This window comes from Salvelinus sp. IW2-2015, linkage group LG25 (assembly GCF_002910315.2).
Source record: "Salvelinus sp. IW2-2015 linkage group LG25, ASM291031v2, whole genome shotgun sequence".
Taxonomy (NCBI): domain Eukaryota; kingdom Metazoa; phylum Chordata; class Actinopteri; order Salmoniformes; family Salmonidae; genus Salvelinus; species Salvelinus sp. IW2-2015.
This window is the reverse complement of record NC_036865.1, coordinates 14,163,678-14,179,712: the sequence shown is the minus strand read 5'-3', so window position 1 is coordinate 14,179,712 and position 16,035 is coordinate 14,163,678. Positions and strand designations below refer to the sequence as shown.

General features: G+C 44.7%; 1 protein-coding gene across 1 annotated transcript in view; it reads right to left on the bottom strand.

The window, feature by feature from the left end:
• The window catches only part of LOC111951667 (galactosylgalactosylxylosylprotein 3-beta-glucuronosyltransferase 2-like), a 42,576-nt gene extending 34,040 nt beyond the window's left edge, over positions 1-8,536 (bottom strand). Inside the window, exon 1 of the mRNA XM_023969880.2 lies at positions 7,820-8,536. Coding sequence (XP_023825648.1) covers positions 7,820-8,341 — 522 coding nt within the window. The 5' untranslated portion in view covers positions 8,342-8,536. The remainder of the gene's footprint in view (positions 1-7,819) is intronic.
• Between the last annotated feature and the right edge of the window lie 7,499 nt (positions 8,537-16,035).

The following is a 16,035-nucleotide window of genomic DNA, read 5'->3' as shown; positions in this document are numbered from 1 at the left end:
TCTGCAAAAATCTGGACCCCTACAAATCAGCCGGGCTAGATAATCTGGACCCTTTCTTTCTAAAATTTATCTGCTGAAATTGTTGCCACCCCTATTACTAGCCTGTTCAACCTCTCTTTCGTGTCGTCTGAGATTCCCAAAGATTGGAAAGCAGCTGCGGTCATCCCCTCTTCAAGGGGACACTCTCTTGACCCAAACTGCTACAGACCTATATCTATCCTACCATGCCTTTCTAAGGTCTTTGGAAGCCAAGTCAACAAACAGATTACCGACATTTCGAATCCCACCATACCTTCAGTTTCTTGGACGCGACTCTCTTCTCTGTATACATCAATGATGTCGCTATTGCTGTTGGTGAGTCTCTGATCCACTCTACGCAGACGACACCATTCTGTATACTTCTGGCCCTTCTTTTGGACATGTGTTAACACCCTCCAGGCGAGCTTCAATGCCATACAACTCTCCTTCCGTGTCCTCCAACTGCTCTTAAATACAAGTAAAACCTAAATGCATGCTTCTTCAACCGATCGCTGCCTGCACTGCCCGCCTGTCCAACATCACTACTCTGGATGTCTCTGACTTAGAATATGTGGACACTACAAATACCTAAGTGTCTGGTTAGACGTAAACTCTCCTTCCAGACTCATATCAAACATCTCCAATCCAAAATCAAATCTAGAGTCGGCTTTCCATTTCGCAACAAAGCCTCCTTCATCACGCCGCCAAACTTACCCTAGTAAAATTACTGACTATCCTATCGATCCTCGACTTCGGCGATATCATCTAGAAAATAGCTTCCAATTCCTCTACTCAGCAAACTGGTATGCAGTTTATCACAGTGCCATCCGTTTTGTTACTAAAGCACCTTATACCACCACCACTGCGACCTTTTCGGCTACTTCCGGCGCCGAAAAGAGATGGCCGCCTCGCTTCGCGTTCCTTGGAAATATGCAGTTTTTTGTTTTTTATGTGTTATTTCTTACATCGGTACCCCAGGTAATCTTAGGTTTCATTACATACAGTCGGGAGGAACTACTGAATATACGATTAACGTCAACTCATCATCGTTCCTACCAGGAATATGACTTTCCCGAAACGGATCCAGTGTTTTGCTTCCACCCAATCAATGGATCTGATCCCAGCCGGCGACCCTGTGCGACGCCGAAAAGGGGCAAACGAGGCGGTCTCGTGGTCAGGTTCGGAGACGGGCACATCGCGCTCCACTCCCTAGCATACTACTTCGCCATTGTCCAGTCTCTTGACAATAAGTTGATGAAATCGAGCACGGGTAGCATTCCAGAGAGACATCAGGGATTGCAACGTGCTCTGCTTCACGGAAACATGGCTAACTAAAGGACGCTAACGGGTCGGTGCAGCCAGCTGTGTTCTTTCATGCATCGCGCCGACAGAAACAAACATCTTTCGGGGAAGAGAGGGGCGGGGGGGTAGCCTTATGATTAACGAGAAGTGGTGTGATCATCATAACAAACACAACAGGAACTCAAGTCATTCTGTTCACCTGATCTAGAACTCCTCACAATCAAATGTCGACCGCATTTATCTCACCAAGGGAATTCTCTTCAATCATAATCACAGCCGTATATATTCCCCCCCAGCAGACACTCGATGGCCCTGAACGAACTTATCTGACTCTTTGTAACTGGAAACCACACCACCCTGAGGCTGCATTCATCGTAGCTGGGGATTTTAACAAGGCTAATCTAAAAACAAAACCTCCTAAATTCTATCAGCATACGATTCGTGCTACCAGGGCTGGAAAAACCGCTAGATCATGTGTTATACTAAATTCCGCGACGCATATAAGGCCCTCCCCGCCCCTTCGCGAAAAGCCTACCACGACTCCATTTGTTGATTCCAGCCTCAAACAAAACTCAAAAACAAGCTCCCGCGCTCAGGTCTGTTCAACGCTGGTCCGACCAATCTGAATCCACGCTCTCAAGACTGCTCTCGATCACGCGGATTGGAATATGTTCCGCATCGCGTCCAACAATCATATGACGAATATGCGTGATCGGTGAGCGAGTTCATTAGGAAGTGTATTGGACGATGTCGTACCACAGCAACGATAAAAACATTCCCAAACCAGAAACCGTGGATTGACGGCAGCATTCGCGTGAAACTGAAAGCGCGGAACCACTGCTTTTAACCAGGGCAAGGTGACCGGAAGCATGACCGAATACAAAAGTGTAGCTATTCTTCCGCAAGGCAATCAAACAGGCTAAGTCCAGTACAGAGACAAAATCGAGTCGCAATTCAACAGCTCGCACAAGAGGTATGTGGCAGGTCTCAGTCAATCACGGATTACAAAAAGAAAACCGCCCCGTCGCGGACCAGGATGTCTGCTCCCAGACAGGCCTAAACAACTTTTTTGCCCGTTTTGAGGACATTACAGTGCCACTGACACGGCCCCCTACCAAAACCTGCGGGCTCTCCTTCACTGCAGCCGAGGTGAGTAAAACATTTAAACGTGTTAACCCTCGCAAGGCTGCAGGCCCAGACGGCATTCCCAGCCGCGTCCTCAGAGCATGCGCAGACCAGCTGGCTGGTGTGTTTACGGACATATTCAATCAATCCTTATCCCAGTCTGCTGTTCCCACATGCTTCAAGAGGCCACCATTGTTCCTGTTCCAAGAAGCTAAGGTAACTGAGCTAAACGACTACCGCCCCGTAGCACTCACTTCCGTCATCATGAAGTGCTTTGAGAGACTAGTCAAGGACCATATCACCTCCACCCTCCGGACACCCTAGACCACCTCCAATTTGCTTACCGACCCAATAGGTCCACAGAAGACGCAATCGCAACCACCACTGCACACTGCCTAACCCATCTGCCAAGAGGAATACCCATGTGAGAATGCTGTTCATCGATTACAGCTCAGCATTTACACCATAGTACCTCCAAAACTCGTCATCAAGTTCGAGACCCTGGGTCTCGACCCGCCCTGTGCAACTGGGTCCTGGACTTCCTGACGGGCCGCCCCAGGTGGTGGTTAGGTACAACACTCTCACCCCGCTGATCCTCAACACTGGGGCCCCACAAGGGTGCGTTCTGAGCCCTCTCCTGTACTCCCTGTTCACCCACGACTGCGTGGCCATGCACGCTCCAACTCAATCATCAAGTTTGCGGATGCACTACAGTGGTAGGCTTGATTACCAACACGAGCGAACGGCCTACGGAGGAGGTGAGGGCCCTCGGAGTGTGGTGCAGGAAAATAACCTCAACTCAACGCTCACAAAACAAAGGAGATGATTGTGGTTTCAGGAACCAGCAGAGGGAGCACCCCCCTATCCACATCGACGGGTCAGAGAATAAAAGCTCTCTATGGTCAGGGCGTGACAATATATATATTTAGTTTTTTTTGTGCTAAAAATGTGGGTCTCAAAACAGGTGAATGAATGACGGGTCACCACTGTCCCTTACAAATACTGTATACTGTATAGATATAGGAACTCAGTTGGTGTATCAACTTACTGTTGAGGGTTAGAAAAGGTGCAATTTCTAAAATTGGTTGTGCGTCAGCAGTTCTTTCTCTTGTTAGGTAGACTTTGTCATTAGGCAAAGATTTAGGATCATCTCCACAAATCATAAAGGGTATTATAACGGTGTCTAAGGGCAACTTCATACTGGAGCAATCAGTACTCCTACTCTGAGATGCTTGCTTGATACATACGGACCCTGCTTTTCAGTTGAACTGGTGGCATGGCACGGGGTTAGAATACATTTAGAGAATGTTTGAGGTGGCCTTGTGTGAGTCACATCATATCTGAAGTTATCACTGGTTGATGAGGGTACAATGCTCCTCTTTCCCTTTCCCCCCCAGCCCACACGCACACAACGCAAAACCTATTTGCTTCCTATCTCCGGAGCAATCAATGAGAGACGAGCCCCTGCTGTCGATCAGGTTATTTCAACAGGAAATTATATTGAAGATTACACAGCCACAGAGACGACTCGCTCAAAACAAGTGATAGGCAAATCAAATCAAATTGTATTTGTCCCATGCTCCGAATACAACAGATGTAGACCTTACTGTGAAATGCTTACGTACCACAATGCAGTTCAATAAATAGAGTTAAGAAAATGTTTACTAAATAAACTAAAGTACTTTTTTTTTTTTTAAGTAACACAATAAAATAACAACAACAAGGCTATATATACAGGGGGTACCGGTACCGAGTCAATGTGCAGGGGTACAGGTTAGTCAAGGTAATTTGTACATGTAGGTAGGGGTAAAGTGACTATGCATAGATAATAAACAGCGAGTAGCGGGCAGTGTAAAAACAAATGTAAATAGTCCGGGTGGCCATTTGATTAATTGTTCAGCAGTCTCATGGCTTGAGGGTAGAAGCTGCTAGGCCTTTTGGACCTAGACTTGACGCTCCAGTACCGCTTGCCGTGTGGTAGCAGAGAAAACAGTCTACGACTTGAGTGACTGGGGTCTTTGACAATTTTTCGGCCCTTCCTCTGACACCGCCTGGTATATAGGTCCTGGATGGCAGGAAGCTTGGCACCAATCTTTTTAGTCTCCTGAGAATAGGTTTTGTCGTGCCCTCTTCACGACTGTTTTGGTGTGCTTGGACCATGTTAGTTTGTTGGTGATGTGGACACCAAGGAACTTGAAATGTACTTTGTAAGTGCAGGTTTTTATTCCATCCAGAATCWGTACTGGAACTAAAGCCTGCACACATAGTGGCCCTCAAGGACCAGAGTCGGCCCTTCAGGATATCCCAGCCTCATTTCCATATCTGGTGTCTGAATGCACACATATGCTATCTGATTACCCCTATATTAGATTAGCAAACTGATAAGGGACAGTTTGAAATGTACTGGGGTGGGGGCAAAATATGGGTGGGTTGTCAAACTTTTGTTTTTGCTTTGAGGAGGGTTATGTTGTTTTTATTGGTCACAGGGGAGGGCAGTGCGTTTTTTCCCTGGTTTACATTCCCCATTTAGCAGGTTTTACTTTATAATTTCTTCCATATATCCACATTTTCTCATCTGCTTGCAGGTGCCTCCCCTATCTAGGTGTTTTGGTACTTCCCTTATGCACTATGCTTTTCTGTGCTTGCTATACCACAGGTCAATATAGTCTACAAGTCTATCCTGACCTCCATCCATAGTGACAATAGTGGTTTGTGCAGATCTCCAATAGCTTAACTAGCAACCATACCACACACAAAATCATTCAAATCTGCACCAATTTCAATATAAAGCCATAAGAATATAGAGGAATAAGTGATGGGCAGCAGAGAGGCCAGGTGTGTCATTGCACGTGTCACTGATTACGATATTTTGTGTTAACTAGCAATTATACCACACATTAAAAAAAACATATKAAGAATTTTTAAATAATAATGATCTCGGAGCCGTGATGCAAAATGATCCAAAAGTAATGTCCCAACCGAAGGTTACCCTTCCTGAATAATGCAAAAGTTAAATTTAAACTTCAGTTCATGAGAAAAGAGAGTGCAGGAGACAGTCAACGAGCTAATAAGGCAAGCAGCAGACAGCTTTGTAGCAGCGGCCGCGGCATAATCAAACAGAGGTGGACAGCGAATGGTGCTGAAAGTAAGTTGAGTAGGCMTAATTAATTTCAACAATTGCCTTCACTAACAACAAGAGGGCTTTGTTGAAGCCTTTTTCTTCCTATTTAAGAAATAAGAGGTAGGCCTACCTGTTTGACAAACACAATTATGCTATCCACAGATTCAGTTGGTAGCCAAATCCACCAATAGGCCTACTGTCACCATGCACTCCTTAAATATCTCTGTGTATGTCAAAGGTTTGGTTAAAACCAGGTCTCGAATTAAGGTGGTAGGCTATGTGAGGGTTAGCGACATCTATATGACTGGTGAGGGAATGCCATGCCCTTTGTTAAAGAAAGCTGGGCAAAAAGGATAGCCTACCTATTGTTAGCTTTATATTTAGAAAATCAACAAGTAAAAAGGAACCTAGTTACATAGAGCGTTCTATAATGATGCTCGGCTATGCTAGAAACATGCTGTAACATCCACAGTTGCTTAGATTGCTTATGTTTATAAGAACTGAGGTCGGCCGTTCGAATACTTTAGTTTAACTTTACTCAGAAGTATCCTGGCATTACACAGTTCACATGGCATATCACTCCCCCCGCCTGGCTCCTGTAAAACATGGAACTGGAATCCCACAGTACGAATACACGGACTGGATTATGGCATAGTGTTCACTACATCACACATGCCTTATGCTAGAAACAATACCTGTGAAAGCTGCGACTCCAAAGCATATGGTGGTATATTTGCTTCATCTCTATGCCATTTTGAGGCTGAGCCACGGCCTTCTATATTCCAGGAGACAAAAAATGACTATTTATATGTCTGTTTCAGCGATTCACTTTCTGAAAAGAGAATATGTTTAAACCCAGGCAGAGTTTAGGGAAGCACTTGTTACCTTCTGTTGTTGGGTTCGGCCTAATTAAGCAATGGACAAGTAGCCAGCAGTTGAAGCTTCCATTTTTCTGTGTTGGGTCGGGCCTCTGGGTGTGAAGGTAACTTTTGAAAGTAGGCTATGCTTAGATTCATGAGGACTTCTTAATTATTTGCAAAAAGATACTGATTTGACACTGGAGAAATATGGTAAGAATGCATATTTCTGTGTCCATTCTTCCCCGAAACTCCTATGTTCATTATCCACCTTTCTGTTGAGGCTATGAGAGCTACATGTTCTCTTGATTGCAAGCTGATTTTCTGCAATCAATGCACAGAGAAATTGACATTGAAAAACGAATTTAATAGAGCCATTGTTCATTTTATCAGTGTAATCAGATCGAAATGATGATGTTATTGTCATTGATTATATACTAACCAGATGTGTTAAAATCTTGTTCAGTTTGTAGTGAGGGCCTGTATGGATTGGGCTGCTATCATGCTAATTATGTTTTGACCCGCCAACTATTAGCGCAGAAAAATATTGGCCCTAGGCCAAACCTAGATGCTGACCCAGGACCTAGAACCCACCTAATGCTTCAATATAGCCTTAATATTTGCCATTTGACTTTTCAAATGTATTACCCTTTATGAGTGGCAGAAACACAATCAGCCTGATTAGGTAGGCTACTTCACAAGTCTCCTGTATACTATCTGAACACTTTCATCCACTCCACTCTAATATAATTCCAGCATTCAAACTGCCCATGGCCATTTGATGAATGGAAAGAGACATCTGTTACAAAACACCAGAATGTTTAATGAAGTTCAGAGGTTGTAAAGCCAAGCCATTGATACTGAGTAGGGAGGGATGTATTTTTTGTTTTTTTTGTTATTGACATACTCTATTTGATTGCGGTGTTGAAAACGCAAACCATGATGAAGCACTAGAGGTGTGTAGCATATGCAGTTTTCCGTTGCTCATTGATCATGTGTGGTGCATGGGCACAGAAAACTGTTGGTTGCAAAATTCGTTGCACATACAGTATTTAATGTAATGATAATATGTTGAACATCGGATTTCCCCCTGGCTGGTCATTGCCTGCAGCCCGCTCTGCTCATAGTGTAATGAGTTAAGAACAGAGAGTGAGCTGGTGGTCCATGGTGGTCGGCGAACCATTGAACCCGCAACCTTCTATTCAGTAGCCCTGCATGGCATCTACTGTGCTACAAAACCATGCTGAAGTGGTAGATATCCACGTTTATTAATACAGGGTTGCTACAGTTATAGTTATTTGTGGTGGTAATCATTTTCGAGTAAATGTCGAACTGTCCCTAAGCTTTGGTCTGTTGATAATGACATGCTATGTATCTGTCGTTGATTTATTATTACCTCTTCAAACAGTTCCAGACTGTATGTGTTGTCATCATCCGCGAAGAATACTATCCCCACGTCCTTGCTGGAGCGATGCGACCGCAGCCACGACAGAGCCGTGTTCCTCTGCTCAGTAGCACGGGGCATCCCGGTACGTTTGAACCGGCGGGGCGTAAAGATGTTCAGGTGTGTGTACTGCATCCCCGAGCGGGCGAGAAAGCGCACCACCAGCTCCGTGCGCACACTCGAGTCCTCCACTACTATCCAGTGGAAGCGAGGAACCTGGCGGAAGGTGTTAGCAAGCCGGGTAAGTTCAGCTTTCTGGACTGGCCGGTTGTAGGTCGGGGTGATGGCGTAGATTACCGGGAGAGCGGAGCGGTTGGCCCGGGGTGGGCTGGTTCTGTCTTGCCTATGTGCACCCCCTCCGCGGCCCAGGGCTGGACTTCGGACGGACGTCCGTGTGTCAATATGGATCATGATGATGACGATGAGGACCCAGGGCAGGAGGATGAAGAAGCGGCTGTAGAAGAGCGATTTCATCTTGCCGAAGTTAGGAGATAAACATCTGAGCCGTGCACTCACTTTACCTCACTCCATCACACCCAAGCATTATTCGAACGTTCGGCGACAATTTTCACTCTCCAAAATAATTTTAATGACCACATAAGACCATTATTTTGACATGAGGACTTTGTTTCTTGTTATCTCCAATAAACTGTCATAAATCTCCAAATTCATCCCCTTTAGTGTTATGAAAACATAGTCACGTCCGCGTCGGGTCGGGACCGTTTGCTGAGTCTCTTCCCGGATAAAAGTGGAGATGATCATATCCCTCGAACAACAGAGCAACGAAGCGAACCYCTTAAAAACAATAGGTAATCCCTCTTAACATGCCTTCAGCCCACAACCTTTCCGATAAACCACAAATAGCTTATAAAACAGACCAAAAAGCAGACCTATCCCCTGGCCTCTACTCCCGTAGTGTCCGGGAGAAAGGGTATCATTCCCGGGGCTGGATGCTGGTTGAGTCGGTGTCTAGCGGGCAGTGGTGAGAAGCAGGTGCGGGAGCTTCAGTGCAGAGAGATGATAAACTGCGATGTGGAGAGAAAGCGGACGGGGAAGACTGGAATGGAYGAAGAGAGATAGAGACTGGAGGAAAAGGGGAGGAAAAAGAGGGATACTTTGTCATACTGCTAGAGGAACACGTCAGTGTCCGCTGAGGATGGAGATGAACTCACCCTAACAACAGAGACAGAGAGAGTTGGAGAGAGAGAGAGATAGAGAAAGAGAGACAGCGAGAGAGAGAGAGAGACGGAGAGACGTTTGCTTTGGTTCTAAATTATTGTAGTGACTTTGAATTTGAATTGCAGGTTGTCCTCACCAGACCAATTGAGCAAACATTACAATTAAAAGAGATAAAGAAATATATATGGTAGCTAGGTAAACCAGTAGCCTGTAGCAGGAAACGTATAGGCCTATAGACTCTGTCTCAGATTGTGGATTAGTTGCAGGCAAATAGGCTTCAAGTTTGATGACATACCTGTTCATCCTAACATGGTTTTGGGCTTCACAGAGATCAGCCTAGGTTACACCTTCTCTGACAGCGATGTTGATTTTCTGGAGTTTTTATACCATATCAGGTAGCCTATTTGTTTAAATGCAATGAATTGCTTGTGCTTAGAAAATATTGAACATGGTGTTGTCTTGTTCTCCCATTAGGAACTATCATATGGCTCCTTATCTCGTGTAACAGTCTATATTGATCTGTGGTTTATGCTCTGACAGACTCTGGTATTTCATCAATACAGCTGAAAAACAGAGTCTGATTTGCATTTCATTATTGTCAATTGGCCAAACCGATTAAATCTATGCCGGTACATAAATATGGAGTGCATTTTTCAATGTCAGCATAAAGTGAAATCTCCACTTTGAGTTATGACTAGTCTATTACTTACTCCTTCCCGATAGGCTCTATGGCATCAGCATGTACCAGTCAATCAACTGTCAGACTGTCTTTTCAGTGCCCCAGTTCCATCAGAGAATCCATTCCTACTGGGTATTGACATGTGACAGCGCTCTTTGCTACTGGGAATTACATGATGAAGGATCAAATGAGAAATAAATGGCTCACTATCAGTTTTGGTGGTGGAAATCAGAGATGGGTTCTGTGTGTTGTTTGGGCCCTAGGGATTGGCTATTATCTGACATCATATAACTGACAACAATAACAAATGTCACAAGTCCACAGGAGGTTGGGTCTTGAAAGTAAAAGAGAACAAGGGAGATGAGACACAGCGCGAGATGAATGTTGCAAGTTGCCTAGAAAGAGGCCAACAATACAGTGTAAACCTACCCATCTATCTCTTAGTTAGAGGCCCCTCAATAATGAGTGTGTGATGTTGTGGTAGATGTGAATTGTGATGTGATGGAAAAGTCACATGTGTAGTAAGGTGATAGTGTAGTAGAGTGTAGTACAGAATGTGATGTATGTGTGTGTGTGTGTGTTGTGAGAAGAGAGAGAGAGACACGCGAATTCTGCCATGCACATCATTACAACACTGTATATAGACATATATGACATCTTTTGGAACTTTTGTCTGAGTGTAATATTTACTGTTATATATTTTTATTGTTTATTTAACTTTGCTATTATCTATTTCACTTGCTTTGGTAATGATAAATATATGGTTTCCAATGCCAATAAAGCCACTTAAATTTAAATATTGAATTTGAAATGCAGAAGACGAGAGGAGGTGGTGTGTGTGTTGTGTTGTGTGTGTGTGTGTGTGTGTGTGGTGTGTGTGTGTGTGGTGTGGTGCTGTGTGTGTGGTGTGTGTGTGTGTTTGTGTGTTGTGTGTGTGTGTGTGTGTGTGTGTGTGTTGTGTGTTGTGTGTGTGTGTGTGTGTGGTGTGGTTGTGACAGAGAGCGATCATAACCCCTCGGGCCTATAGGGTGGCTTCTCGGTATAAATGCCGAGCAGAGACGACGTAGAAGGAGGAAAGAAATACATTCAGAGAGTAAAAGTGACACGGGAGGGGAAGAGATGGTATGTTACAGAATGGTACAGAGAAATCACAGTTAGGCTCCCGAACCAAAACAGAAGGAGCTGCCCACATCCCAAGACAATAAAAGAGTCCCACCGCATATACAGACCATTCATCTGTCGCTGAAACATAACATTAATGTATGATTCGAGTGGTTGCAAATTCAAATTGCGGAGGAACAAATATTAGCAGCCTCTCTCAAGATCTTCACACAGATATCCTCAATAGCACTTTGTACACCATTTAGCATAAACAATGACACTTGGGCAATCCGCCTATCCTGCTGGAATTGGGCTAACGACGAGCAATCACATCTTCCCCCAGCATAACTCAATTGGCGCAGTGTTTGCAGTTGATGACATTAGCTGTGTTTATGGGCAAAAGGGAAGAGCTGCTATTGACCAATTTCACTCTCAGCCCCAAATCGAGCGCGGCAAATTGTATTTTATTGATTCGCGCAAATAATGCATTTTTTAAATTCCAATGTTGATCTCCTAAGTGGGTGCTGGGGGAGGCTTGCATGTATGTGTTTACTCCTCCATATACTGTAATGATAAAAGTCTGTTATGGAGGCAATCAAGTCTAATCAATTTTCTGTTGAAAACTATGCGCTCTCTTCAACCAAATAGATATTGTGAATAGTCCACATTAATGGAGTCTCTGATCGTCAATCTGTGCCACCAGAATTATCTCAAACCTTTTCTCTAGACTTGTCATCCCCCTTGTCAATAACAAGACACACACACACACAAACACACACAACACACACACACACACACACACACACCACACACACACACACACAGTTGAAAAGTAAGCAAATATCCCAATCCCGAATGACCCATCTGCCACTGTAAAGGAATTCGATGCTAGATGCTCATTGGCAGAATGTCTATCAAGCACCTTTTAAAATTACTTATCAAAGCACTTACAACCCCCACACACTACATAATGAATGAAATCAAGTCCGACTTCATACCTGTCGTTCAATAGAATCTCACACATCCTCTATCACTGCCAGGCTTTGTCGAAAAATATATAACATGTCAGTTTGAGAAAAAACACATCTCACTAACAGCGTCACATACTTTACTGCAGTACCAGTTTGTTTGTTTGTGAGGACATGAAAAACACTTACGAGCAACCAAACAAGCTTTCTAGGTGTTAGGCTTAACCTTAGTCTCTGCCAAATATCTGTCCTGATTACATAACACACAGCAGACTTCCCTCTGAACACAGTGTGCTGTAAACTTTAGTTTTTTTTCCGCTCTTGCAGAGGAGAGGCCACGAAGAGAGAAGAGAGAAGAACAAGGAGACGAGACAGGAGGAGGACCTTGAGAGAGAGCAGAGAGGAGACGAAAGATGTAAGAGAGGAGAGAGAGAGAGAGAAGGAAAGAAGATGAGACAGAAAGAAAGACGAGACAGAGAGAGCAGGGAGACAGAGAGACGAAGTGGTAGGACGAGAGAGGACGAGGGAGACGACGATGGGAGGGGAAATGACAAGTAATGAGAGGGAAGTGAGAGCTAGGCACCTGGAGGCAGAAGAGGGCCTGGAGAGGGAGATCAGATGAACCCCGACTCGCCGATGAGAGAGACAGCCACCAGAGGAGAACAGGAGGAGAGAGGAGAGGAGAGAGATGAAGAGAACGGAGAGGAGAGGAGACTGAAGAAGAGAGGGAGAGAGGAAGAGGAGAGAGATGATCGAAGAAGAAGGAGAGAGAGGGAGGGGGAGAGTACGGGGCTAAAGGCATAAAAAAAAACTGGGTTGTTCTTAAAGTAATTGTTCAAAAACAGAGCGTAAAGAAGAGGCAGGGGTTTTGGGCCGGAGCAACAAGTTCTTAGGATGATTCAAGGCATAATGTACAGACCAAAGTCCTAATGGCAGGATGGGGGATGATAAGGGAGATGGGGAATTACGAGTAGTGGAGGTAACCCTTACGGCATTTGAAGTGGACGATGGGGGATGGAAGAGAATCACCGGGTTATACTATTGTTCCTTTTTTTGTCATTTTTCTTATGAGGAAACAAAACACCATCGTAAACCCAAAGCTTGAGTCCAATGCTACCCCAACACATGTGTGGCTGTGATGCGGGGGGCGCAAAATTTGGAGGGTGGGAGATAACCACTAGAAGACGAAAAGGGGAGATAGGGTATATTGAGCCAGGTGGTGTGGAGCTCTCAACATTGAAACAATAAAACGACTACATGAATCACCACTAACCATAAACAAGCGCCACTTATTGGACCAAGGCATATGATACAATTAGGAGGATAGGCCAATGGTATAAGCGCCGAACAGTGCGGACGATGCTGATCATAGGGTCCCAGGAACGTGAAGCTAGGCGGAGAAAACTGGAGGAAGACAGCGGAGTGCTGCGGGCTAGATTACAGACACGGGGCTTTGAGCGGGGGCTCGGTGCTAAGCAAGCTGAGCCAAGTGGATGGAGAGAGAGAGAGACGGAGAAGGGAGGAGACGACGGAAGGGGAGAGAAAGGAGCAGTCAAAGAATGCTGATGATATTTCTGGCTTAGCAGAGAGCAGGGAGCCTAGAGAAAGAGTGATGTGTGCATGCGTGTGTATGTTTGTGCTTGCATGTGTAGTACATACTTGTACAGTGTGTGTGTGTGTGCGTGTGGTCAAAGCTTTCTAATGACATCCCACAGTGGTGCCAAACGGAACTTCATTCCTCTGTATAAGTAATGAAGGGCTGTGATTGAGATGGGCATTTCAATAGACTGCCTTGTCCTGTGTAGGACCCACTGATGTGTGTGAAATGAATGCATTAAGAGGGCCCCGAACTCAGGGCTTTAGTCTGATGTGGGTGTTGACTGTTCCACATGCTGTAACAGTGTAATCCGTTATTGCGACACTTAGTCGTTAACCATGCAGAGGAGGGACAGCGTGAGCAATTGGATGACTCACCCACCGCTACACAACACCGACGACAGGGAGATACAGCTAAATGTGTCCCCCTATAAAGCTGGGAAACCATAGAGATACAACTGCCTGGCTGGCTGGGCGGATGGGACTTCATCTGGCTTAATTTCTATGCAGCAGGTTTGTCTTGTCTCTTCTATCCTTTCCTATCCAATCATTTTCTCCACCCCTCTCCCCTCTTTCTCTTCCTCTATCTGTGGTGCTGATGAACAGCTCTTCCTCATCCTCACGAGAGGACAGCTGCACCCCCCAAGCACACACACACATACACACACTCAGTAGAGTGGTTCCTTGGAGCTAGCTGAGGTAATTAACATGTTGTTAATGTCTCAACCAGGTCTCACAGTCTCACGCCAGAATTAGACGTTCATCCATGTTTCTCAAACGTCAAGTTTTGTTCCATGCACGCTCCTCTAACCTCGGCCCAGCTGCACATTTATAACAGCTCTTGTCAGCCATACACACACACACACACACACACAAACTGAGAAAAAGATCCAGCTCAATATGTATGGGACCTCTTTCTACATTACGTGTCTTTGATTCCTGAGAGAGAATAGTGTGTTTTCTCCAGCCTGTTTTCTGTTTTACTTGACTAATGATGACATATCATCTTTACTTTCCCAACAACCCTGTCCTGACTTCCATGACCACTCTGATAATGGTTCAGCTRTASGTGCTGCCACACTACACTCACACTCTACACTCTGTCTGTCTGTCTGCCACACCCTACACTATGTCTGCCTGTCTGTCTGCCACACTCTACACTCTGTCTGTCTGTCTCTGTCTGCCACACTCTACACTCTGTCTGTCTGTCTCTGTCTGCCACACTCTACACTCTGTCTGTCTGTCTGCCACACCTTACACTATGTCTGCCTGTCTCTCTGCCACACTCTATACACCTGTCTCTTATACACATCTAGATGTGTATAAGAGACAGGTGTGTGTGTGTGTGTGACAGAGAGCGACATAACCCTGGGGCTAGTCTACTCGTAATGCAGCAGAGAGAGTGAAAGAGAAAGAAATACATGCAGAGAAAATGAGGGAGGGGGAAGGAGATGGATGTTTACAGATGGACAGAAATATCCAGTTAGCTCCCAGACCAACAGAAGACTCCCACCATCCCAAGACAATAAATGAGAGTTCCACCGTATATGCATACATCACTGTGGAACCAAATTAAGCGATAATTTAGAGTTCAATTCAAATCGGAGACAAATTTAGATCCTCTCAACAAATGGAAAGTCTGCAATGCATTTGTCAACACCATTAGCATAGAAATGACTTTCCATCCGCCCTATTGTGTAGATTGGAGACGAGCTAATACATTTCCCCCAGCATAACTCAATTGGCGCAGGTTTGCAGTTGATGACATTAGCTGTTTTATGGGCAAAAGGAAGGAGCTGCTATTGAATTTACTCTCAGCCCCAAAATCGAGCCCGGCAAATGTATTTATTGGAATTCCGCAAATAATGCATTTTTTAAATTCCAATTTGATCTGCCTAAGAGGTGGGGGGAGCTTGTGTATGTGCTTTACTCCTCCATATACTGTAATGTAAAGTTGTGTATGGAGGCAATTCAAGGTCTAATCAATTTGCTTGATAACTATCGCCTCTTCAACCAAATAGAATTTGATAGGTCACTTTAATGGAGTCTCTGTTGTCAATCTGGTGCCACAGATTATCTCAACCTTTTCTCTAGACTTTGTCATCCCCCTTGTCAATAACAAGACACACACACACACACACACACACACACACACACACACACACACACACACACACACACACACACACACAGTGAAAATTAAGGCAATTATCCCAATCCCGAATGACCCATCTGCCACTGTAAAGGAATCGATTGCTAGGATGCTCATTGGCAGAATGTCTATCAAGCACCTTTTAAAATGTACTTATCAAAGCACTTACACCCCCACACACTACATAATGAATGAAATCAAGTCCGATTCATACCTGTCGTTCAATAGAATCTCACACAGTCCTCTATCACTGCCAGGCTTTGTCGAAAATATATAACAGTGTCAGTTTGAAAAACACATTCACTAACAGCGTCACATAATTACTGCAGTACCAGTTTGTTGTTTGTGAGGACATGAAAACACTTACAGCAACCAAACAAGCTGGTGTTAGGCTAACCTTGAGTCTCTGCCAATATCTGTCCTGATTTACATAACACAAGCGAGCTTCCCTCTGAACACAGTGTGCTGTAAACTAGTTTTTCCGCTCTGCAGA